The sequence below is a fragment of the Natator depressus genome, chromosome 6 (genome assembly GCF_965152275.1).
Source record: "Natator depressus isolate rNatDep1 chromosome 6, rNatDep2.hap1, whole genome shotgun sequence".
In the NCBI taxonomy this organism is placed as follows: domain Eukaryota; kingdom Metazoa; phylum Chordata; order Testudines; family Cheloniidae; genus Natator; species Natator depressus.
This window is the reverse complement of record NC_134239.1, coordinates 131,562,166-131,589,211: the sequence shown is the minus strand read 5'-3', so window position 1 is coordinate 131,589,211 and position 27,046 is coordinate 131,562,166. Positions and strand designations below refer to the sequence as shown.

At 46.7% G+C, this 27,046-nt stretch overlaps 1 protein-coding gene across 6 annotated transcripts in view; it reads left to right on the top strand.

Moving 5' to 3' along the window:
• The window catches only part of LRFN5 (leucine rich repeat and fibronectin type III domain containing 5), a 145,017-nt gene that overhangs the window by 106,789 nt on the left and 11,182 nt on the right, over window positions 1-27,046 (top strand). For 4 of the 6 annotated variants that reach the window (XM_074956593.1, XM_074956588.1, XM_074956591.1 and 1 more), the window contains exon 2: window positions 24,886-26,293. In XM_074956593.1, coding sequence (XP_074812694.1) covers window positions 24,906-26,293 — 1,388 coding nt within the window. In that variant the 5' untranslated portion in view covers window positions 24,886-24,905. Of the gene's footprint in view, window positions 1-23,757; window positions 23,779-24,427; window positions 24,443-24,885; window positions 26,294-27,046 lie in introns of those variants that run through there. The other 2 variants (XM_074956592.1, XM_074956590.1) reach the window with 2 other exon arrangements.

Below are 27,046 nucleotides of genomic sequence, written 5' to 3'. Positions count from 1 at the left end.
CATTGGAACAGACCATTAGACAGACTGCCTCATTATCCTGCCTCCAGCAATGGCTTATATTTCATTATTTACCACAGGATCCAACCCCCCACCATGAACCTGATCAGCTGTGCAATCTGCAGCTGTGACATGGGGCACACACAAACAGGGATGCCCTGAAGCATGAGAATTTTATCTCTTGTAACTTTTTAATTCAGTTAAGGTTGGCTTGAGTGTTGTTCTTATTCATATCTCTGTTAAAAATCTTGTTAAATGGTTGGCCTCAATAATATGCATTGTAGTGATGAAAGCTCATGGCATTTTCTGCATGGATTAAAGAAAACCCCAAGCTATATCATTGCAACTGATCACCAGTTCTTACGCATACTCAAATTACCTTGGGCATAATTATTTCTCATTCAAACAAAAAGATTTTAGTAAGCTCTGTACTATACTGGGTACAAAGAGTCTGAGTCAGAAACTATTGAAACTTCTGCCTTTTCATATGACTTGGAAACACACAGTGTGACGTGCGTACAATGCCAGTATGCAGGATCATAATCCAATGTGGTCTGAAGTGAGTTCAGAAGCAGTTATTAAACATCAAGATACCTGTTCCTGTGCAAAAGGTGTGTACTGCAAACGTGATGGACAATCCTGATAGCACAAAATGTCTATGAAGATGAGATTAAAAAGTAACGTCAGAGTTTTTCAAATGACAGCCCTAAAGTTTCATGTAGCCACTCAGCAGAGCCTATTAATATGTAAAAAGAACAGGAGGACTTGTGGCACCTTAGAGACTAACAAATGTATTTGAGCACAAGCTTTCGTGAGCTAATATGTGTTACTACTAATAAAATATGAGAATCAGTTATGGCTCATAGACTCATAGATTCTAAGGCCAGAAGGGACCACTGTGATCTTCTAGTCCAGGGGCTGGCAACCTGTCAGAAGCGGTGAGCTGAGACTTCATTGATTCACTTTAATTGAAGGTTTCGCGTGCCCGGGATACATGTTAATGTTTTTTTAGAAGGTCTCTCTCGGTAAGTCTCTATATTATGTAACTAAACTATTGTAGTATGTAAAGTAAACAAGGTTTTCAAAATGTTTAAGAAGCTTCATTTAAAATTAAATTAAAACGCTGATGTTACACCCCTGGCCCGCTCAGCCTGCTGCCAGCCTGGGCTTCCGTTCACCTAGACTGGCAGCGGGCTGAGCGGGGCCGGCGGCCGGGACCCCAGACCCTGCTCAGCCCGCTGCTGGTCTGGGATCCCGGCCCACATAGAGCGGGTACCTACCTTCTCCCTGGTTCTAGCCCCTTCTCTTCCTCTCTCTGCTCTGAGCTGAGGCTGGGAGTGCACTGAGCACAGGGCTGGGGGTTGGGGTGCAGGGTCTGGCCAGGAGCTAGAATGAGGGGGGGGGCTCAGGGTTGGGGCAGGAGGTTTGGGTGTGGAGCGCTTACCTGAGCCACTCCCATTTGGTGCGAGGGGTGCAGGTGGGAATCTTGGGGGGGTGCAGGAGTCAGGGCAGGGTGTGTGTGAGGATGGTGCAGGAGTCAGGGCATGGGGTGTGGGGGGGGGCTGGGTATGTGTGGGGGGTGCTGGAGTCAGGGTTGGGGTCGTGGGGTGTGCAGGGGTCAGGGCAGAGGGCTGGGGTGTGTGGGGGGGGTCAGGGCAGAGGGTTGGGGGTGTGGGCTGGGGCCATCGGGGTGCTCCCAGCCCTCTGCCCAGAGCGGCTCACGGCAGGGGGCTGGAGGGAATATGCCCTGATTCCACCCCCTGTCCCCAAAGCCCCATCCCCACCTCGTCTCTGCCTCCTCCCCGGAGCAGCGAGCGCCCTGCGGCTCCACTTCTCCCCCTCCCTCGCAAGGGCCATCAGCTGATTGGGGGCAGGGAGGGGGAAGACGAGGGGCAGGGACCCAGCAGGCTGGGGGAAGAGGCGGGGGAGGGGGAGAGGGGGAGGGGCAGGGACACAGCAGGCTGGGGGAAGAGGTGGGGGAGGGGGGAGGGGCAGGACCCAGCAGGCTGGGGGAAGAGGTGGGGGAGGAGGGACCTTGCCTGCCCTGCTCAAATAAATTGGTTAGTCTCTAAGGTGCCACAAGTCCTCCTTTTCTTTTAGCGGATACAGACTAACACGGCTGCTACGCTGAAATATATCAACAATGTTAACTTTATCAACCAAACTTGAAATCTCATAAAGAAAGATATCAAGTCAGTTTGACAGGATCCATTTTCCATAAACCCATATTTATTTGCATTAATTATGTTATCTTCCTTTAGTTCACTATGAATTGAGTCTCGTATCAGCCGCTCCATTATCTCGCCCAGGATCAATGTCAGGCTGCATCATAAATTACCTGCATCATCCAGTTTACCTTTTTAAATATTGGCACAACATTAGGTCTTCTGGAACTACCCCAGTGTTTCAAGACATTGAAAAACAACATGAACACTCCAATCAGCTCCTTTGCCAACTCTGTTAAAACTCTTGGATGCAAATTATCTGGACCTGCTGATTTAAAAATGTCTGACTTTAGTAACATCTGGGTAACATCCTCCAGAGATACTAGTGGAATGGAAATAGTGTTATCATCACCATATGATGAGACTGCATCATCTGTTTTATCCCCAGTTACAGAACAGAAATATGTATTGAACACCTCTGCCTTTTCTGTGTTACTGCTGAAAATTCTACCATCTCCATCTTGTAACAGACCAATATTATAATAAAAAAATTGTTTTCATCATGTATTTTTTAAAAATTACTTCTTATTGTCCTTAACTCTTCTGGCCATCAATTTCTCCTTGTGTCCATAGGTTTCTCTTGTCAGTTTTCTACAGTTCTTAAGTTCTGATTTATATTCACTATCTACTTCCCATATATATATTCAGGGCTGCCTTCACTTCCCATGTAAACTAGGTTGCTTTTTTAACCGGCACAGGCTTCCTCCTTGGACTTGTGGCTTTGGGGACATCTAGTAAGTTCTTCTTAAATGATTTCCAATGATTGTTCACATTTCTCTGATTAAATTCTTCCTCCCAGCTGATTTGGCTCATACTTGTTTTCATCTTTCTGTAACTGGCTCTATTAAAGCACCAGGATATATACTACTGGTCTGGCCTTTATTCTGCTTGCACATTATAAATGCAATCAAGGCATGATCTCTGTGACCGAACCCATCACAGGGGTATTAGTTGGTGACTGCTAGAGACCCCCAAATCATACTAGGGAACAGGATGACACCTATCTATATGTGATAATTGGGGACTTCAATTTGAGTGACATATGCTCACATGTTGCCAGTAATAAAACAAGTTTGGAATTTCTAAATGTTACAGATGACAATTTCCTAACTCAGAAAGTGTTGCAGACAACACAGGGAAGTTCTATATTAGACTTTGTTCTACCAGATGAAGAGGAACTGATCACAGAACTAAAAGTTAACATTAGTTTTAGACCCCTTTGGGACTGTCACCTGACGTGCTGAAATGATCTCTGAGCTCATTTTCCCTGCCAGCTTGGGACTCCAGAACCCTGCCTTGTTGAGTCAGACACACTAGCCTGCTGCAACACAGACTCAGAGTCTGGTCCACTCCCCCAAAGCTACAGGCTTTAAGTGAAAATAGCTCAGCAGGTTACCTGTCTCCAGCACCCAGATACCCCACTTCCAGTGGGATCCAAGCCCCAAATAAATCCGTTTTACTCTGTATAAAGCTTATACAGGGTAAACTCATAAATTGCCCATCCTCTGTATCACTGATAGAGAGATATGCACAGCTGTTTGCTCCCCCAGGTATTAATCACTTACTCTGGTTTACTAATAAACAAAAGTGATTTTATTAAATATAAAAAGTGGTTCCAAGTAATAACAGACAGAAGAAAGTAAGTTACCAAACAAAATAAAGCAAAAACATGCAAGTCTAAGCCTAATACATTAAGAAACTGATTACAGGTTAAATCTCATCCTCAGAGATGTTCCAATAAGCTTCTTTCACAGACTAGAATCCTTCCTAGTCTGGGCCCAATCCTTTCCCCTGGTATAGTCCTTGTTAGTTCCAGCAGACATCTTAGGTGGAAAGCAGGGGTTTTCTTATGACTGGAAAAAACTCTTGTCCTGTTCCACCCCCTTTTATAGCTTTGGCATAAGGTGGGAATCTTTTGTCTCCCTGGGTCCCCACCCTTCCTAAATGGAAAAGTACCAGATTTGAGATGGATTCTAGTATCATGTGACATGGTCACATGTCCTGTGAGACCCCAGCATCCATTCTTCCAAGACTGGTCCACACATACACAGGAAGTTTTGCAAGTAAACAGAGCCATTTACAACCAATTGTTTTAGCCAATGGGAACCATCAAGATTCTAAACTACCATTAATGGCCCACACTTTGCATAATTACAATAGAACCTCAGAGTTACACTTCATATTCCTAGCTTCAGATACAAAAATGATACATGCATACAAATAGGAGGAATATATTCAGTAGGTTATAACCTTTGTTATGATACCTTACAACAGACCTTTTGCATAAAGCATATTCCAGTACATCATATTCACATTCATATGCATATTTCCATAAAACATATGGAGTGCAACATCACAACCCCATCTTGTGCTTTATCTGTTAGGAAAGAGATCTATAAGCATTCAGGATAATTTTCTTCTGAGTTATCAGTGACTCAGAAACAGAAAATGCCATTTTTTTTTCACATAGGGTGCATTCCTCCTCCCCTTTTGCCCACTCAGTGCCTTCTAAATAGATTATAACCATTGACTTCCACATTCCAATATTGTGAATCATTCCACCAGGTTTCCGTAATGCTAACAAGATTGAATTTATGCTAATTAATGAACATTTCCTGTTTCTCCTGTATATATTAGCTCCTACCACTGACATATAGGCAATTCAAGAATTTCTTCTGTTCATGTTCTTTTGTTTCTTGATTAGTTTTTTCTCAACATCTTGATTTTGTGTGGAGTGCTCATATCTTCCTTCTTTTTCCTTTCTTCTTTTGCTATTAGTTTAAGCCACTCCTGACTACTGAAGCCAGTCTGTCCCCAAGGAGATTGGTCCCTCTTCTAAGTGAGTGGAGGCCATCCAAACTATCCAGCTCCCTCTCCCTATAGCAGGTGGACCAGAGTTCCACAAAACCCAAATCCTCCACCCTACACCTCTTCTCTAGCCAGCAGTTCGCTTCCAGAATCTTCTGCCTTCGGCCTTCCTTTGCTTATGGGACAGGAAGAATCTTAGAGAAGATTGCTTGGACATTCTTCTTCGGCGTGCTTCTGAGTTCCCTGAAGCCATCTGCTACCTGCAAGTTATCTCATAACAAGTGTCATTAGTGTTGACATGAACCATCACCAGTTTATGCATGCCCGTAGACTTCAAAAGCCTATGCAATCTTAGAGTGATGTTTTATGCCGTGCCTCTGGGAAGTCAGGACACTGTCCTCTTGTCCGCCTGTCCCTGGGAGAATGTTCTTTCGCTTCTTCTAAGTATTGAATCTCCAACAAGAATCATATGTCTTCCGTGGATGGTTGGAGAACTCTTTGTGGGTAAGCTTGGTTTTCCTACAGGTTGGGCCAAGCGGCCATCCACACATGCCCCCTACACCTCTCCATTCCCTTGGACCTTTTCAGTATTGAGAGATATCTCCAAAGTTTCCATGTTGAAGACCTGGTATTGATTTGAAAGTTCTAGTTGTGGGTCTCAAATCCTTTTGTGCATCTTAGGCCAGATACTGATAAGGTGTGAATCAGTGTGGTACAGGAGACATCAGTGGATCTCAGCCAGCTTACGCCAGCTGGTGATCTGGGCGCTTGGTTCTAATTTTAACTGCTGAAAGTTGCTCTTGTTGTTGTTTGGAAATGTCCAAGCCATGGTTCCTCCCCCAAAACACCCTACCTATCAAAAAACAGCCTGGCCTAGTGCAAAAACAGCAACAACAACACTTTAAAAGTGATTTAGCTTCAGCTGTGATTTGTTTCTTAGGTTCTGATTCTGCAAAACACCTACCACGTGCTTAAGTACCATTGCCTTTGATGAAATTCAATCATGTGTTCAAGTGATTTGCTGACCTGAGGCCTCCAGTTGCCTATGTTAAATAATGGTAGCATTAAAGGCCCCATTTCCATTGCAAAAATAAGCTTGTTTAGCTGAACCTTGTCAAGGTTCCTCCCCCACTCTGAACTCTAGGGTACAAATGTGGGGACCTGCATGAAAACCTCCTTAGCTTACTTTTACCAGCTTAGGTTAAAACTTCCCCAAGGTACAAATTAATTTTACCCTTTGCCCTTGGAATTTCCACTAGCACCACCAAACTTGAACTGGGTTTACTGGGAAACGTAGTTTGGACACGTCTTTCCCCCCAGAATCCTCCCAACCCTTTTACCCCACTTCCTGGGGAAGGTTTGGTAAAAATCCTCACCCATTTGCATAGGTGACCACAGACCCAAACCCTTGGCTCTTAGAACAATGAAAAAGCATTCAGTTTTCTTACAAGAAGACTTTTAATAGAAGTAAAGGAATCACCTCTGTAAAATCAGGATGGTAGATACCTTACAGGGTAATTAGATTCAAAACATAGAGAATCCCTCTAGGCAAAACCTTAAGTTACAAAAAAGACACACGGACAGGAATAGTCATTCTATTCAGCACAGTTCTTTTCTCAGCCATTTAAAGAAATCATAATCTAACACATACCTAGCTAGATTACTTCCTAAAAGTTCTAAGACTCCATTCCTGTTCTATTCCCGGCAAAAGCAGCATACCGACAGACACAGACCCTTTGTTTCTCTCCCTCCTCCCAGCTTTTGAAAGTATCTTGTCTCCTCATTGGTCATTTTGGTCAGGTGCCAGCGAGGTTACCTTTAGCTTCTTAACCCTTTACAGGTGAGAGGATTTTTCCTCTGTCCAGGAGGGATTTTAAAGGGGTTTACCCTTCCCTTTATATTTATGACAAACCTGTTTTAACATGGTTTGAGGATATCTTTCCTGGTCTGTGCAGAATGGGCAAAAACACGTGGGAGTCAATTTGGTCTAGAGATTAGAGCACAGGCCCAGCAGGCCAGAGACCTGAATTCGCTTCCAGCGCCGCTGGTAACCTGGGTAACGTCAGGCTGGTCAAATAATTGCTTTGTTTCCATTGCACATCCTGTAACGTGGCAAAGACAGGTGTCAGAGGAGCCACCATGTGAGTCTGTATCCACAAACGGAACAGGAGGACTTGTGGCCCCTTACAGACTAACCAATTTATTTGAGCATAAGCTTTCGTGAGCTACAGCATCTGATGAAGTGAGCTGTAGCCCATGAGAGCTTATGCTCAAATAAATTGGTTAGTCTCTAAGGGGCCACGAGTCCTCCTGTTCTTTATGGCAAAAACAGTTGACCTAAAGTACCCTCATGGGTCTGCTGTAAGAGTGGATTCAATGAGCGCAGGAGCACCACTTTCCGATCTTCTTCTCATCGGTGCTAGAGAAGCGTGAGGGGTCCCATCCTCACCCTCATCACCGCAGGGTACCAAGCAGGCTTTGAAGGTACACGTCCCTGGTGAGCAGAGTTCAGACCCTGTTTGGTGAGTGGGGTGCAGGAGACAACCGTTGCTCAGCTGCTTCTCTTGCGCGGGAGACGGATTCCTGTGAGGTGTGTTAGCAGGACAGCAGCTCACTGGTGACCCTGCCATAGCTCCCTGGCTACCTTGCGCTGCCCTTCATAGCAGCATGTACCCCCAGCCTCACTGGCCACCTGAGCACCACGTACAGCTGCTGTGCATCAGTGGAGCAGCCTGCGGTATCCAGAGCATGCCAGTGAGTGTGGCCTTTGGGGCTGCACTGAGCTCCGAGGGATGCCCCCTACACCCCGATCTCGCCCTGGCACAGAAGGGAGGGGCACCATTCTTTCCCCTTTCCTTCACACCACAGAGGAACCTGTGTGGGGCCAGGCATCCAGGAGCGGGGATTGAGTCCTGGGGTGGGGCTAAGTGAAACACCCTCCATCCCCCAGCCCTCAGACTGATTTAGCTTTTCGCAGTGCCCCTTTGTAGGATTTCTCTCTAAGGGGGTGGAGGGGTGCGGTTTGGGAGCACCTGGAAGTGCAGATTCGTTATCATCATTCCTCCAGGGAACCATGAATGGATGCGAGAGCCCCCAGGGACAGTGCAGAGGCGCACAAGCATCCCATGGATGGCACCGGCCTACAGCAGAGCGTAGATCATTGGTTGCACAGGCAGGATGCCCTCCTGCTTCTGGTGAGGAGAGAAAAACTCTGCTCAAAGAATCTGAGGGAAAGTCTCCCAGGGAAGCCCACAAAATTCCCCTCCCCTCCCCTCTCCTGCCCTCCCTTCCTAGTGGAGGGAGTGCCCTGGCCTTTCTTTTGTTCTCTTCTCCATTTGTGAAGACCTGGATGATCATGACTTCTCTCAAGAACTGGAGGGGCAGGAGATGTGCTCAACAGCCTTCTGACTTGACCTCTGTGCTCACAGATAATATTTGGATCAGATGCGATAGCAGCAGCCACTAGGGTTTGTTGTGTTTCATTCCTACTGAACACCGGCTTCTGCAACGTGTCTCCAATGCAGGGAGACCCCCCCTGTGCTCGGATCACATCAGCTACCTGAAATGTTGGCTGTAAAGGACTTGGGTTTGTTTTGTTAATTTTCTAGGTTGGCTTCTAACAAGCTATTTCCCTTTGACTCCCTCGGTTGTGATGCACAAAATGAAAACGGGTTAAACTTCCCAACACAGAGACGTGGCAGCTGCTGCTGCATCAAGTGAAGTCAGTTTGTTCTGATAAAAGCTGGGAGGCTGGGGGCGGGGGAAACGAAGTAATAGGAGAGGTAAGCGGCACAGAGACAAAGAGCATCACTTCTCGGTGGTGTTCGGGATATTTCATTCCCCTGCTCGCTGAATTGATTCCAGACCATAATGTCAATTTCATTAGCTTTTCATCTGACTTCAGTTTGTTATTAGGACAGCAGCTCGTCATTCATTCTTATAGCACACTGCTTACAGGGAGCCCTTTGGTCTGTGCTGCGATGGAGCCACAGCGTAACCTCATCAGCATCAAAGCCACCTGGCTCCATGGACTCGTTCTCAGCCATCATTAGGTTTTAGGGGGAATTTGGCATCAATTTCCATTTCAGCAGTATAAAAAGACCATGTGAGACAGTAAGACATAGTTTTCAGACTGTGCAAAATTTCTCAAGACAGCTAAGTCCAAAGCCGACTGCAAAGAGTTACAAAGGGATCTCACACAACTAGGTGACTGGGCAACAAAATGACAGATGAAATTCAATAGTAAGAAGTGCAAAGTAACGCATGTTGGAAAACAGAATTCCTGCTATGCATTCACCATGTGCGGATGTAAGTTAGCCATTACCACCGATAGTTCTCTCAAAAATTATCTGTTCAATGTGCAGCAGGAATTAAAAAAAAAAGGTAACAATGTTAGGAACCATTAGGAAAGGGATAAATGATAAGAGAGAAAATATCATAATGCCATTATGTAAATCCATGGTACACCCACTTTAATACTGCATGCAATTCTCGTCACCCCATAGCCAAAGCTTTTGACACGGTCTCCCACAGTATTCTTGCCGGTAACTTAAAGAAGTATGGGCTGGATGAATGCACTATAAGGTGGGTAGAAAGCTGGCTAGATTGTCGGGCTCAACGGGTAGTGATCAACGGCTCCATGTCTAGTTGGCAGCCGGTATCAAGTGGAGTGCCCCAAGGGTCGGTCCTGGGGCCGGTTTTGTTCAATATCTTCATAAATGATCTGGAGGATGGTGTGGATTGCACTCTCAGCAAATTTGCGGATGATACTAAACTGGGAGGAGTTGTAGATACGCTGGAGGGCAGAGATAGGATACAGAGGGACCTAGACAAATTGGAGGATTGGGCCAAAAGAAACCTGATGAGGTTCAATAAGGATAAGTGCAGGGTCCTGCACTTAGGACGGAAGAATCCCATGCACCGCTGCAGGCTGGGGACCGAGTGGCTAAGCGGCAGTTCTGCAGCAAAGGACCTAGGGGTGACAGTGGACGAGAAGCTGGATATGAGTCAACAGTGTGCCCTTGTTGCCAAGAAGGCCAACGGCATATTGGGCTGCATTAGTAGGGGCATTGCCAGCGGATCTGGGGCCACACATTGACTATGCAGAATTAAAATATATTGAATAGCTACCCAGTCAGTGAGCACTCTCCATCTTGTGCACTGACTAAGGCAGTGTCCTCTGGAAAAAAGTAATATAGAATAGAATCATAAGTCATGTGTCCCTGCCCCCTAATCATTTTCATTTCCCTCTGCTGGACTCTCTCCAATTTGTCCACATCCTTTCTGTAGTGGGGGCTCCAAAACTGGATGCAATACTCCAGATGAGGCCTCACCAGTGCCGAATAGGGGGGAATAATCACTTCCCTCGATCTGCTGGCAATGCTCCTAATATACAGCCCAATATGCCATTGGCCTTCTTGGCAATGGGGGAACGCTGCTGACTCATATCCAGCTTCTCGTCCACTGTAACCCCTAGGTCCTTTGCTGCAGAACTGCTGCCTAGCCATTCGGTCCCTAGTCTGTAGCGGTGCATGGGATTCTTCCGTCCTAAGTGCAGGACTCTGCACTTGTCCTTGTTGAACCTCATCAGATTTCTTTTGGCCCAATCCTCCAATTTGTCTAGGGCCCTCTGAACCCTATCCCTACCCTCCAGTGTATCTACCTCTCCCCCCAGCTTAGTGTCATCTGCGAACTTGCTGAGGGTGCAATCGATGGCGTATTAGCCTAGGCCGATAAGGCCTAGGCCTAGGGCAGCAAATTTATAATAACAACATTTTTGTAATCACGACATTTTTGCACAAGCCCACTGTCTGTTGGATGCCTGTATCGTCGTTTGTTCGTATTGTAACTGCTCAGCAAACTGAAGCATCTGTGATGCCGCAATTCTACCAGTCATAGAGCGTAATGAAACCACCAATGATGGTGCGACACCATGAAGTCAGCATACGTGCGACAATCCTAAATGTTAATAATATGACCGGAAGGAAGAAATTAAGTGGTTCTCAGTTTAAAAAAAAATGCTACAAGAAAGAAGGAAAGAAAGAAAGAAAGAAAGAAAGAAAGAAAGAAAGAAAGAAAGAAAGAAAGAAAGAAAGAAAGAAAGCTATGAGCAGGGGGTTGGACTAGATGACCTCCTGAGGTCCCTTCCAACCCTGATATTCTATGATTCTATGAAAGAAAGAAAGGGAAAATGAAATGATAGCAAAAATGCGCAAAATAGATTCCTTTGTTGTATCAGTTAGTGCTGTTCACAAGTTCATATGGGGGCAGCAATTATTTCAGGGCCTAGGGGGTGGCAAAATTATTAATCTATCCACCTTATAGTCCATTCATCCAGCCCATACTTTTTTAACTTGCTGGCAAGAATACTGTGGGAGACCGTGTCAGAAGCTTTGCTAATGTCAAGATAGATCCCATCCACCACTTTCCCCATATTCACAGAGCCAGTTTTCTCATCATAAAAGGCAATCAGGTTGGTCAGGCATGACTTGCCCTTGGTGAATCCATGTTGACTGTTCCTGATCACCTTCCTCTCTTCCAAGTGCTTCACAATGGATTCCTTGAGGACCTGCTCCTTGATTTTTCCAGGAACTAAAGTGAGGCTGACCGGTCTGTAGTTCCCTGGGTTCTCTTTCTTTCCTTTTTTAAAGATGGGCACTACATTAGCCTTTTTCCAGTCGTCCGGGACCTCCCCCGATTGCCATGAGTTTTCAAAGTTAATAGCCAATGGCTCTCCAATCACATCCGCCAACTCCCACAGCCCCTTCAGATGCATTAGATCTGGACCCATGGACTTGTGCATGTCCAGCTTTTCTAAATAGTCCTTAACCTGTTCTTTCACCACTGAGGGCTCCTCACCTCCTTCCCCTATTGTGCTGCCCAGTGCAGCAGTCTGGGAGCTGACCTTGTCTGTGAAGACAGAGGCAAAAGAAAGCATTGAGTACTTCAGCTTTTTCCACATCATCTGTCACTATGTTCCCTCCCCCATTCAGTAAGAGTCCCACACTTTCCCTGACCTTTTCCCTGTTGCTAACATACCTGTAGAAACCCTTCTTGTTACCCTTCACATCCCTTGCTAACTGCAACTCCAATTGTGCCTTGGCCTTCCTGATTACACCCGTGCATGCTCTAGCAATATTTTTATACTCCTCCCTAGTCATCTGTCCAAATTTCTACTTCTTGTAAGCTTTCTTTTTGAGTTTAAGCTCACCGAAGATTTCACTGTTAAGCTGAGCTGGTTGCCTGCCATATTTACTATTCTTTCTACACATCGGGATGGTTTGTTCCTGTGCCGTCAATAAGGCTTCTTTAAAATACAGCCAGTTCTCCTGGACTCCTTTCTCCCTCACATTAGCCACCCAGGGGATCCTGCCCATCAGTTTCCTGAGGGAGTCAAAGTCTGCTTTTCTGAAGTCCAGGGTCCATATTTTGCTGCTCTCCTTTCTTCCTTTTGTCAGGATCCTGAACTCGACCATTTCATGGTCACTGCTGCCCAGGTTGCCACCCACTTCCACTTCCCTTATCCATTCTTCCCTGTTTGTGAGCGGCAGGTCAAGAGGAGAACGGCCCCTGGTTGGTTCCTTCAGTAGTTGCACCAGGAAGTTGTCCCCAACACTCTCCAAAAACTTCCTGGGTTGTCTGTGCATTTCTGGTTGAAGTCCCCTATTAGAACCTATTAGAACCAGGGCCTGTGCTCTGGAAACTTCAGTTAGTTGTCTGAAGAAAGCCTCGTCTGCCTCATCCCCCTGGTCTGGTGGTCTATAGCAGACGCCCACCATGACATCACCCTTGTTGCTCTCGCCTCTAAACTTAACCCAGAGACTTTCAACAGGCTTTTGTCCAGTTTCATACTGGAGCTCTGAGCAATCAGACCGCTCTCTTAAATACAGTGCAACTCGTCCACCTTTCCTTCCGTACCTGTCCTTCCTGAACAGTTTATACGCATCCATGACAGTGCTCCAGTCATGAGATCATGTAGTTATAGACTGTGACATAATGCATGTGTACAATGGGGCTGAATTAAGGTTGAGCAGACCACTGTCATTCTGGCATTTCCTGACTTCTAAGAGCTTGGTTTTGCAACTTTGGCAATCTTATAGTTTATATATATTAGGGCTGTCAATTAATCGCACTTAACTCAAGTGATTAATGCAAAACAAATTAACTAGATTAAAAAAAAGTCATAATTAATCACAGTTTAATTGCCCTGTTAAACAACAATAAAATACCAACTTAAATTTATTATAAATCTTTTTGGATGTTTTTCTACGTTTTCAAATATATTGATTTCCATTACAACACAGAACACAAAGTGCACAGCGCTCGCTTTACATTATTATTTTTTATTACAAATATTTGCACTGTAAAAAAGATAAAGAAAAGAAGTAGTATTTTTCCATTCACCTCATACAAGTACCGTAGAGCAATCTCTTTGTCATGAAAGTGGAACTTAGAAATGTAGATTTTTTTTCACATAACTGCACTCAAAAACAAAACTTTAGAACCTACAAGTCCGCTCAGTCCTACTTGTTCAGCCAATCGCTCAGACAAACCAGTTTGTTTACATGTACGGGAGACAAAGCTGCCGGCTTCTTATTTACAATGTCACCTGAAAGTGAAGACAGGCGTTCGCATGGCTTTGTTGTAGCTGGTGTCGTGAGGCATTTCTGTGCCAGGTGTGCTAAACATTCATGCGCCCCTTCATGCTTTGACTAATCTTTTTTGCAGTGCAAATATTTGTAATAAAAATAATAATATAACATGAGCACTGTGCACTTTCTATTCTGTGTTGTAATGAAATTTGAAATCAATATATTTGAAAATGCAGAAAAACAACCAAAGTATTTATAATAAATTTAAATTGGTATTTTATCATTGTTTAACAGCGTGATTAAAACTGAAATTAATCACGACTATTTTTTTTAATCTGCGAATTTGGCAGAATTTGGCAGCACATTGGCTATTTAAAACTCTCACGTCCAGCTAAGTAAAAGGCAAACCAGTGGCTGTTGGTTCATTTGATCATGCTGCTTGTGAGGAGGACTGTTCAAGAAGGCCGTGTAAATGTGGCCGCAGTTCAGGGTTTAATACACAGAGTGAATGGCTTCAAGTATCAGATGGCATCTCGAAGCTGATTTTTAAAAATCCATTTCATTTGCATGGCCTCTTCGTTGGAATTACAAATATCAGTTCAGGAATTTGAGATTCTCAGACCTTTTGTGTGGCTGCCAATGTGAGTGTCAATGAAAGCAGTGTGTCTCCTTAACTTAGGAGAACGTTGGTTTTTAAATGTATTATTTACAAAGCGGATAGCAACAGTAAAGCCATGATTTGCTTTGACCCATGAGCTCTTTTCTGAAATGGTTCTTTGCTTTGCAGTGATGCTGCATCTGTGAGTTATCAGTGACAACAAAGGGCATGAGGAGGACTGGAAGTGAAGAGGAGAGAAACAAACTGGAGAATGTGTATCAGAGTTTACAGCTGCCTCACTTGGGGACCTGGGCCAAGCTTGTTCAGTTTTTGGTACAGAAGTTTCAGTTCTGAATCATTATTGCAGTTTTACTCCCCCATAGCTCATCTGAGCCGTTACTTGAGGCACAGTTTGGAATCCCTTCCTTTCTTCATCATTACTAGAAAATTCCTATTAGAAAATCCTCTGCTCTGTTTCAGAAAGCTGAAGGTTTTTGCTTCGGTTCCTACAGCCAAGAAATGATGCCATGGGCAGATCGAGCTAGTCACAGGCTCCTGACTGTGATGGTTGTCTGGCAAAGATATGTGTTTTAGCTGAAGAAAGAAAAGATCTCTTGTTATACATGTCAGCAAATCTTTGCCGGATCTACAGATTGTAAACCACAGGCATGGAGTTGTGTAAATACTTGGTTTCATTTCAAGCGTTGCTTGCACTCATATTACAGCGTAGGATATTTTTTAAGCAATCATTGTGAATCCTCCAGAGCAATACTGCAGCTGCCATAGCTCAGTGAGGAGTCCACAGGGACCTGCTTTTCAGCAGCCTTCTAGTCTGAGGAGACTCCAGGGGTAGAGACCCCAGACATCCTGGCTTCCAACTCTTTATGACTTGGGTAGACAAGTGAAGGTGTTGCCAACAGGTCAGAGCATGTTCTGCGTCTCCCTCTGGGCCCAGTTCCCAGAGGATGTGATTCTGTTACCGCCCAGCTACAGAGCCTGACTCCTGCTTTCAGCGCTGGAGGTCTCTGGCTCGGTCTCAGGTGTTAGACAGGAGGGGGTTAAATCAAAGGCAAAAGGCACATGCTGGATACGTATAGTCCTCGTACTGGAGTCGCCAACTGAAACTCCCTTCGTGTCGTTTCCCAGTGGTCACTTCTTGGGAGGTCAATGGGCTAGCTCCTCCTGCTGTGATGTGCCCAGAGGAGGGGGCAGTGCCTCGCTGGACCATTCCAGGAGCAGAGCGGAGAGTCAATTCCTCTTTGCGGGGTGGGGAGTAAGTTACTACACTGCTTTTGGTGCTGCACACCCAGCCAGCCTGTGCCTAGCTAGCTCTGCCCGTGTCGTGAGTCCAGCCCTGCTAGCCCTGCCCAGTCACAGCCCCGGAGCTCAGGGAGTGCCTGCTCTTCCCGCGTGTGCAGGGCAGAGCACGGTGTCGCTTCAAGTGGGTTTGCCTGCCGCAGAGCTGGAGACATCCCACCTCCGTTGTGAAACCAAACAGTGGGCAGGCATTTAGGAGAGAGGGCGGTGTGCTCCTCCCTCACCTCCTGCCATGCTGGGAGTTCTGATCTGTGAACTGGTCACAACTCTGAACATTAATGGTAACTTTGGTACAAACCATCATGATCTTGTCACATTTATAATGTGCAAAAAGAATATAGTCCAGACCAATGATCCGTCTATGTGATGCTTTAATAGGGCCAATTTCACAACACTAAAAACAATTATGAACCACATCAGCTGGGAGGAAGAATCTAATCAGAAAAATGTGAATGATCATTAAGAATCTTTTAAGAACACCCTGCTAGATGCCCCCAAAGCCATAGTTCTGCAATTGAGGAAGGAGGGTGTGCTGGCTAAAAAACCGACCTGGTTTAGAAGGGAAGTGAAGGTAACTGTAAAAAATAAATGAATAAAAATAATATATAACAAATGGCAGAAAGGGGAAGTTGATGGTAATGAACGTAAATCAAAAGTTATTAGATGTAGAAAATTGATGAGGGAAACAGGGACACAAGGAGAAATCTATGGTCATCAGAGTTAAGGACAATAAGAAGGAATTTTTAAAAATATATTGGGGGGGGGGAAGGAATCCTGACACTGGTACTGGACTGTTACAAGAAGGACATGGAAGAATTATCAATAATAATGCAGAAAAGGCAGATATGTGCAATAAATATTTCTCTTCTGTAATTGGGAATAAAACAGATGATGCAGTCTCATGGTATGGTCATAACATTCAATCCATTCCACTAATATCTCAGGAGCATGGTAAACAGAAGTAACTAAAGTTAGACATTTTAAAATCATCAGACACAGATACCTTTTATCCAAGAGTTTTAAAAGAGCTGGCTGATGAGTTTACTGGACTGTTAGTGTTGATTTTCAGTATGTCTTGGAGCACTGGGGAAGTTCCAGAAGACTGGAAGGAAGCGAATGCTGCGACAATAGTTAAAAAGGGTAAATGCGATGACTCAGGGAATTATTGGCCTGTCAGCCTGGCATTGATCCTGGGCAAAATAAGGGATACAGGACTCAATTAATAGTGAACTAAAGAAGAATAATGTAATTAATGCAAATCAAAAGGGGCTTTGGAAAATAGATCCTGTTAAACTAACTTGATTTTTTTTTTTTTGATGAGATGACAAGTTCGGTTGAGAAAGGCAAGCGTGCTGATGTGAGACATTTAGACCGGCTGTGAGATATTTAACTTGCCACCTCATGACATTTTGATTAAAAAGCTAGAACTCTGTACATTCAGCGTGGCGCATGGTAAGTGGATTAAAGGCTGGCTAATAGGTAGGTTTCAATATGTAATTGTAAATGAGGAATTGTCATTGCGCGGTGCGTTTCAAATTTAGCTACAACTAATCAGGAGAAAGATCTTGGAGTCATCGTGGATAGTTCTCTGAAGACGTCCATGCAGTGTGCAGCGGCAGTCAAAACAGCAAACGGGATGTTAGGAATCATTAAAAAAGGGATAGAGAATAAGATGGAGAATATCTTATTGCCCTTATATAAATCCATGGTACGCCCGCCTCTTGAGTACTGCGTACAGATGTGGCCCCCTCATCTCAAAAACGATAGACTGGCATTAGAAAAGGTTCAGAAAAGGACCACTAAAATGATTGGGGGTTTGGAACGGGTCCCATATGAGGAGAGATTAAAGAGGCGAGGACTTTTCAGCTTGGAAAAGAGGAGACGAAGGGGGGAGATGAGAGAGGCAGTGGTGAGCTGGAGCCAGTTCGCACCGGTTCGCTAGAACCAGTTGTTAAATTTAGAAGCCCTTTTAGAGCCGGTTGTTCCGCGAGGGAGAGCCGGCTCTAAAAGGGCTTCTAAATTTAACCGGCCCAAAGTGGCGCCTTAGGCGCCGACTCCACGGGTCCCTGCTCCCCTCCCAGCTACGCTCCCCCATCCCTAGGAGCCAGAGGGACCTGCCGGCTGCTTCCTGGGAGCCGCCCCAGGTAAGCACCGCCGGGACTCCCCACCTCGCCCCCCGGCAGGTGCCTCTGGCTCTTAGGGGCAGGGTGGGTACCCACTACGGTGGCCCACGAGACCCTCCTGCCCGGTTCTGGGGGCAGTCAGGGGAGAGGGGAGGGGGGTGGATGGGGCAGGGGTCCTGGGGGGGGCATCAAGGAACGCAGGGGGGTTGGATGGGGCAGGAGTCCCGGGGGGTGGGGGTGGGCAACGACCCCCTCGTGGAGTGAGGAGGGAACCCATTGTTAAGATTTTGGCAGCTCATCACTGGAGACAGGTCTATAAAATCATGAGTGGTGGGGAGAAAGTGAATAAGGAAAAGTTATTTACGTGTTCCCATAAAATAAGAACTAGGGGCCACCAAATGAAATTAATGGGCAGCAAGTTTAAAACAAATGAAAGGAAGTTCTTCTTCACACAGCGCACAGTCAACCTGTGGAACTCCTTGCCTGAGGAGATTGTGACGGCTAGGACTATAACAGGGTTTAAAAGAGAACTGGATAAATTCACAGAGGCTAAGTCCATGAATGGCTATTAGCCAGGATGGGTAAGGAAGGGTGTCCCTAGCCTCTGTTTGTCAGAGGGTGGAGCTGGATGGCAGGAGAGAGATCACTAGATCCTTACCTGTTAGGTTCACTCCCTCTGGGGCACCTGGCTTTGGCCACTGTCGGTAGACAGGACACCGGACTGCATGGACCTTTGGTCTGACCCAGTGTGTCCGTTCTTATGTTCTTATGTTCTTAAGGACTGGGTCTTGGCCCTATGCCATTTAACATCTTAATCAGTAATGTGGAAGAAAACATGAAATCATCACTGATAAAGTTTGCAGATAACAAAAAAATGGGGGGTGTGCGAACTAATGAAGATGACACCTCGCTGGTTCAGAGTGTTCTGGATCACTTGGTAAACTGGGCAGAAGCAAACAAAATGTGATTTAATTTGGCTGAATATAAGTGTATACATGTAGGAACATAGAATGTGGGCTGTTCTTACAGGACGGGGGACTCTATCCTGAGAAGCAGCAACTCTGAAAAAGTTTGGGGGTCATGGTGGATAATCAGCCAAACATGAGCTCTGGGTGTGATGCTGATGCTGATGCCAAAGGAGAAGGTGAAGTGGTGACTTAATCAAAATCTGTAAGTATCTGCACAGGGAACAAATATTTGGTAGTGGGCTCTTCAATCTGGCAGAGAACGGTGTAATACGATCCGATGACTGGAGACTAAAGCTAGACAAAATCAGACTGGACGTAAAGGATACATTTTATACCAGTGAGAGGAATTAGCCATTGGATCAATTGACCAGGAGTCATGGTGGATTCTCTATCTCTGGCCATTTTTAACTCAAGATTGGATGTTTAATGTGGTGACCATATTCTCCTGCTTAGCCCCTCAGAGTGAGGGGGAGGAAACAGAGGCCAGCTGGGAATGGCAACTTAGATAGGAGGAGAAAGCCTGGAGCAGGAGTATGAGGAGGGGAGTAGAAAGGAGGGGCCAGAAGTAGGAAATGGGGAGGGAGTCATGGGCATGGGGGAGGGACCATGCGAGGAGAAGGCAGGGGGCAGAGGGGATGATTGCCAGTCTTTCCTGATAGGCACCCTTCCCATGCCCCAGCCCCCAGCTAGCAACAGAGTTACTGTGCTCTGGGGAGTGAGCACCGGGTTGGGAGTCAGGCACTTCTGAGTTCAAACCCTGCCTCTGCCACTGAGGTGCCATGTGGCCTTGGGAAAGTCACTTCACTCTCTGCCTCAGGTCTCCCAGCAGTGACCTCACTCGTATCTGTACGTATCTGTATGTCTGCACAGGGCTCAGAATAGGTACGGCACATTACCAGTGCAAAGGGTTGCTGTTTTCCCGAGGGCCAGGAGTTGTGGTGAGTTGGGAGCAGTGGCAATGGGGAAGGGGGGCTGGGCACATGAAAGTGGGGAAGAAATTATCATTATTAGGAATACTGAATGAGAGATGGATGGAGGGAAAGGGCCAGGAAAGGAAGAGAAATAACAGAACACTCAAGAGACTGGGATTTTTAAAAATGTTATTAAACAGTCTGGTAGCAAACCATTGCAGAGAACGAGCCAGTCACGGTTGCTTTTGGCCATCAGGTCACAGCAGTGTGGGAGGAGGCCCGAGACCCCGGCCTGTGGGTGCCGACAGCAGTGCTATCACCCCCTTGGCTGGGTTTGTGTTCACATCACTGCCCCTGGCCTTTGGGGTGCTCGTGCATGGCCGAGGGCAAGCGGGGGCGTATCTGAGGGAGTTTGGGGCAAGAGGTTCTTCTGGCTTCGAGCTTGCCAGTGGGAAACGTTACACATACCTATGAGAGAGGTTTAACACAGAATCTTCCCTCTGACTTGCAAACTGGCCTCAGCAATATCCGTGTTTTTTGGGTGAGGAGCAGCAGCCCCATCCCTTGGTTTTTATAGCAATACAGAGTCTCCTTCCAGTCCAGTCCCAGATTGCGTCTGCACTTCCCCCGGCGGTGTGCATTCCGGCTCGAGGAGAATTGCCTGCGCTCTCTCTAATCAAGCTAGTGCATTAGAACTACAGTGTAACTGTGAGTGGTGGGAGGGGAGAGCCACCCCGAGAACAATCCTGTCTGGGACGCTAGGTACATACAGGGGGCAGCTTACCCCATATGCAGCCTTGGCTACACTCTGTTTTGAGCGTGCTAATGAGAGCAGATCTAGTGCGGGTTTGCCTCTTTGAATCCCAGCCCCAGCGCCCACGTAGGCATATCCCATGCGGTGGCAGCGGGAGCTGGCCAGGAAAGGGAAGCTCTGGTTCATGGGAATTCTGGGACGTTGACAGTTTGTTTCATTTTCTTTGTTCTGCGTCGACATTGCGGGATTTCCTGCCAAATGGAACCATCCGTTTCAGCACCCAGCTGCCTGGCCACCGGGCAGGGGAGCTGGCAGGCAGGGCGGGCAGGCAGTGCCCCGGGTGCCTGACCCGCCCACAGCCCAGCCCACTTTCCATTGAACGTGTTGACGGCTTTGACGTGTGCCAGGGGAGAGTTCAATTCTGTCCAATCAGCACATTACACAGACACTGGTGAGAACGGCTGGGACGGCGCTGGGGCCGCTGCAGACGTTGGGTGGTCACTGCTTTGCATACGGCCCATGCACAGGCTGCAGGGCCTGCATCAGGACAGAACTCCGCTCAGCTGCAATTCTCCCCTGCTCGCCACCCTGCACTGCCTTCTGCCAAGGCAGCCCTTCCTCACCCGCGGGGATGCTGGGACTGGGGATGGCAGCCGCCAGCACCTGCGCACTCCTGCTCCTCTTGAGAGCCGCTCCAGTGCTGGGTATTTGGAGTCGGGATCATGTGCCCCGGGTGTGTCTGTGCAGTGTGTTCTAGGTGTGGCTGTGCAGCGTGCCCCTGTGCACTGTGCCCCAGGTGATTCTGTGCAGTGTGCCCTGGGTGTCTCTGTGCAGTGTGCCCCAGGCTGTGTCTGTGCAGTGTGCCCAGGTGTTTCTGTGCAGTGTGTCCTGGTGGTCTCTGTGCAGTGTGCCCTTGTGCGTGTCCGTGCAGTGCGCTCCTGGATGTGTCTGTGCAGTGCACCCCGGGTGTCTCTGTGCCGTGTGCCCTGGGTGTCTCTGTGCAGTGTGCCCCAGGCTGTGTCTGTGCAGTGTGCCTTGGTGTTTCTGTGCAGTGTGCCCCTGTGCGTGTCCGTGCAGTGCTCTCCTGGGTGTGTCCATGCAGTGCGCCCCGGGTGTCTCTGTGCAGTGTGTGCTGGGTGTCTCTGTGCCGTGTGCCCTGGGTGTCTCTGTGCAGTGTGCCCCAGGCTGTGTCTGTGCAGTGTGTCCTGGGTGTCTCTGTGCAGTGTGCCCCTGTGCATGTCCGTGCAGTGCGCTCCTGGGTGTGTCCGTGCAGTGCGCCCTGGGTGTCTCTGTGCAGTGTGCCCAGGTGTTTCTGTGCAGTGTGTGCTGGGTGTCTCTGTGCAGTGCGCCCCTGGTGTCTCTGTGCAGTGTGTGCTGGGTGTCTCTGTGCCGTGTGCCCTGGGTGTCTCTGTGCAGTGTGCCCCAGGCTGTGTCTGTGCAGTGTGCCCTGGGTGTCTCTGTGCAGTGCGCCCAGGTGTTTCTGTGCAGTGTGTGCTGGGTGTCTCTGTGCAGTGTGCCCCTGTGCATGTCCGTGCAGTGCGCTCCTGGATGTGTCCGTGCAGTGCGCCCCGGGTGTCTCTGTGCAGTTGTGCTGGGTGTCTCTGTGCGGTGTGCCCCAGGCTGTGTCTGTGCAGTGTGCCTTGGTGTCTCTGTGCAGTGTGCCCTGGGTGTCTCTGTGCAGTGTGCCCCTGTGCGTTTCCGTGCAGTGTGCTCCTGGGTGTCTCTGTGCAGTGTGCTCCTGGGTGTGTCCGTGCAGTGCGCCCCGGGTGTCTCTGTGCAGTGTGCCCTGGGTGTCTCTGTGCAGTGTGCTCCTGGGTGTGTCCGTGCAGTGCGCCCTGGGTGTCTCTGTGCAGTGTGCCCTGGGTGTCTCTGTGCAGTGTGCCCCTGTGCGTGTCCGTGCAGTGCGCCCCGGGTGTCTCTGTGCAGTGCGCCACGGGTGTCTCTGTGCAGTGTGCCCCTGGGTGTGTTTGTGCCGTGTGCTCCAGGTGTCACTGTGCAGTGTGTGCTGGGTATCTGTACATGCCTAGCACATTGTTGTCATTGCTTTATTATATAAATAATAGCATGCTTAGACACACGAACAATGATGAGAATATTTAGGATGCAGGATGAAAACAAAGCTGCCTGGATGCATGTTAGTTGAAAACATGCAGACATGCACTAATAGATATTGGCCTCAACACAACAATAACAGAGGAAAGATTTATGGACACTAAATCATGCTGCATAGTAAATAACATGAAATGTACTAAACAGGTGCAAACAAGGCTCATCGTGAATTAAGCTTCTAAGTTGTTGTCTAAAAAGGCTATTATTATGGTGTTCATTTATTCTCTGTTCAGTATGTGAATTCCCACCGCGTTGATTCCATTTACAGGAGTACAATCTTTCCAACATATATTACTTGCATAAAAAGGCCTGAAATTTAATGTATTTAATGTATTTAAACATCACCCTTGAAGTTTGCTTGCTGTCAAAATTAATGCAAAAACGATTCTCCATGGAGCTACAAAAGGTTTTAGTCTAAAATTTTACTGGAGTTGACAGGAACAGACTGCTTCATATGAGTTTAAGGCTAGCAGAAAAGGGAACTAATTTAATTGGTGCATTTATAGTCCAAGAATGGCCAGTTGTGTCTGAAGGAGCCCAGTATAAATTGGTGTAACATTGGATTCTATAGAGAAAGAATTACACTCTCAGCTGGCTATAAAAAATAAATTTGTTTTTATATCCTTTTCCAGTTATCAGATAAATACTGATTCTCTAGCACATGTATTATGGGAGAGCCATTGGCTGAGAGATTGATTCAGTGATGAAGGACCATTTTCTAGTCCCCGGGTGATATGCTCTTCTCTGTTTAAAAATACAACCTGCCTAAAAGGAATTTGCTAGAGGGGAAAACCTCAGCACCTACATAGAAGTGCAAATACTGTCTGGGTAACAAATGATTTAGCAACAGTTTATGTTGAGTAAGAACTTTTTAATTCAAGATCATAACCAGATTGCTCAGTATATGGACTGTTTGTTAGAAATAAACCTTCTACAGAAGTTTATCATGTGTTGAAGATGGTCATGAGCACTAAGAATCATCAACCTCACCCTCAAGGCTGTGTACATTTTTTAAACGATAATTTGTCAGGTGAAGAAGCCCTCTTGTCTGAGGGACTTGGCAGTCTGAGTCAGAGGTTTGGAACAGCTCCCACGTATGTTAGCTTCAGAAAGACGTGTGGGTGCTCAGCGCTTCTGAGAACAGCACTTAGGGGCTTGATATTGTCTTACTGCTTGTCTTTGCATCTTACAGACTCTTATTCCATTTAATTTCCCAGTGCATGGACAGACTGGATTACTGTTCCCCATTCAAAGTTCCCAGGGCTTGCCTAAAAACGCTCACAAGCTTTGAGACTGGGACAGCTGTGAAACGTCTTGTCTGTTTGCATATGCAGGGGCGCGGGAGCCATGTCCGTCCCTGCTTATTAGAGAGACAAGGTGGGTGACGTGCTATCTGTTACTGGACCAAGTTCTGTCTCTCTCACCAACAACAGTTGGTTCAGTAAAAGCTATTAGCTCACCCCCCTGGTCTCTGTGTGTTTATGGCCATTTAAAATGTACTTTCTTTATGGTAGTGTATTTATGGGGCTGGTGAAGTGGTTGTGTAATTCTGGTGTGCGGAGACGTGCTAGGACCCAGCTCTAAGACGAAGACTGTAATTGTACTGGCAGAATTTTCTGGGGGTGAGGGGAATACAGTGTTGTTGCCCAGGGAGTTGGAGAAAGTGATAATCATCTACAATTTGGTTGTGTTCCCTACTTATCTAGCTCTCCACCAACAAAACGGTTAACAATTTATGAATGGTAGACAACAAACTCCTTTGAGTTTGTTCTGCACATAACACTAAGGGCTTAGGGGTTGGGTAGACCTGTGTGTTCCACTTATCGTTTTTAGGGAGACTGGCTGAACAGCTGCGAGGTCTGTACAAACAGGTGCAAGACTCCTTTCCCACCCAGATGACTACTTAGCAGTATCACAAAGACACACCAAAATGGAGGAGTTGACAATGTCTGCTCAGGAGAGGCCAAGGAGAGGCATAACCGGGTGGTGCAGGTCCGAGAATGAGTTGCGTTGGCAGGGTCTTCAAAATGCGCTGCTGATAGTACGTAAAATTCGGCGCCTCTGTTATCCACCTGCTCTTTCCATAAGACCGAACAAATAACATGTAAACCACCGAAGAATCCTGTGCCCGTCTTCTGTTTGCTAATGGATGACACCTGTCACCATTAAAAAGTAAACCCACAGCGTATGACTGCCCATCATAGTTATCATGTATTCATTGTATTGGGGTTCTTCTCAGCCTAATGTGACCATCTCCTGTTGGTGTCATCATTTTTCCTGTGGTAGCACCGAGACTATGGCCTCATTGTGCTTCTCGGCGTACAGACATGTATTGAGAGACAACCACTCCCCCAGCATCCCGATCCCTTGAGCCACAGCCCAGTGCTGTAACCACTAGCCCATCCTTCCTTCCTTTGCCTCCTTATCACATGGGTTGTGTTCCACATGGGAGATATTAACAATGTGCTTTGCACTCTCTTGCAGGCTCTGAAACCTGATCTACAATGGAAAAACTGCTTTTGTATCTGCTGTTCATTGGCGTAGCAGTGAGAGCCCAGATCTGCCCCAAGCGCTGTGTCTGTCAGATTTTGTCTCCAAATCTTGCAACCCTTTGTGCCAAGAAAGGGCTTTTATTTGTTCCCCCAAACATTGACAGAAGGACTGTGGAGCTGCGACTGGCAGACAATTTTGTTACAAATATCAAAAGGAAAGATTTTGCCAACATGACCAGCCTCGTGGACCTGACGCTATCCAGGAATACAATAAGTTTTATTACACCTCATGCATTTTCTGATTTGCGCAATTTGCGAGCTTTGCATTTGAACAGCAACAGGTTGACAAAGATCACCAATGACATGTTCAGTGGGCTTTCCAACCTGCACCATTTGATACTTAACAACAATCAGCTGACTTTAATTTCTTCCACAGCGTTTGATGATGTTTTAGCTCTTGAGGAACTGGATTTGTCCTATAACAATCTAGAAACTATCCCGTGGGATGCTGTGGAGAAGATGGTTAGCTTGCACACACTCAGTTTAGACCACAATATGATTGATCACATTCCTAAGGGGACTTTCTCCCACCTCCACAAGATGACCAGGTTAGATGTCACATCAAATAAATTGCAGAAGCTGCCACCTGATCCTCTCTTTCAACGAGCTCAGGTATTAGCAACCTCAGGAATCATCAGCCCCTCTACTTTTGCGTTAAGCTTCGGTGGAAACCCTTTGCATTGCAACTGTGAACTCCTGTGGCTGAGGCGTCTTTCCAGAGAGGATGACCTAGAGACTTGCGCTTCTCCTCCACTGTTATCTGGTCGGTATTTTTGGTCAATCCCAGAGGAAGAGTTCCTGTGTGAACCCCCTCTCATTACTAGACATACCCATGAGCTCAGAGTGCTGGAGGGTCAACGGGCAACTCTGAGATGTAAGGCCCGGGGCGATCCAGAGCCAGCCATTCACTGGATTTCACCAGAAGGCAAACTTATTTCAAATGCAACAAGGTCACTGGTGTACGACAATGGAACGCTAGACATACTTATAACAACTGTGAAGGATACAGGCTCCTTCACCTGCATAGCATCGAACCCTGCAGGAGAAGCCACTCAAATGGTGGATCTTCACATAATCAAACTTCCTCATTTGCTAAACAGTACAAACCACATTCACGAGCCTGACCCTGGCTCCTCGGACATCTCAACCTCCACCAAGTCAGGGTCCAATGCGAGCAGTAATAATGGGGAGACTAAAGTCAGCCAGGATAAGAAAGTTGTAGTAGCAGAAGCAACGTCATCCACTGTGCTACTCAAATTTAATTTTCAAAGAAATATACCTGGAATACGTATGTTTCAAATCCAGTACAATGGTACTTATGATGATTCACTTGTTTACAGGTAAGACAGATCCAACCACATCTGTATCTGCACTTAGCTTTCCATCAAATCGTTTCCTATTGATTTATTAATGCACTGCTTCACTGCAGTCCATTACTGAGGAGTGGTTACAATACCACTCCGCCTGATCAGAATACGGTCCTCGGAAGCGTATGGCGCAGGGCTTTTGAAAGACTAAAGCAATTTTCAACTAACAAATAGGAAAATTACTTTGAATAGTGTTATTTTTGGATAATCCAATCTGACCTTTATCCCCTGCAGTAATCTGATCAGCAGAAGGATTGTAAAGTTAGATGAGTTAAATGGTTCTTACACCCTCAGGTTCTGAAAACCTGGGAGAAAGATGTCCATAATGTATGTCCGTTAAGGCCCCCGAATGCTATCCTCAGTCTCTCTGCCGCACAGCCTGGTGCAGTGCCCGCAGAGGTGTTTTATGTGCTAAGTGGATTTGTTTCCAAGTCAGCTGCTGTAACAGTCCCACCTTTCAAAACCAATTTGTCATAAATGATTTTTGTTATTTAGCAGTGGCTGTTCTAAGGAGCTCTGTGCTGCTGAGCAAGGCAATTAGTGGGCTTGCCAATGGGAGAGGCAGCGCTGCTAATGCAGGGCCACATCCACCGCTGGCTCAGAGCCATTTGAATTGGCTCCGTATAACGTTAGACTGCCCGGGTGCCGTGTGTTAGCGCCAAAGGGATTGGCCTCTTCGGGGCGATCGCCTTCACGGGTGACTTGAGAGCTGGGGATGGGAGATGA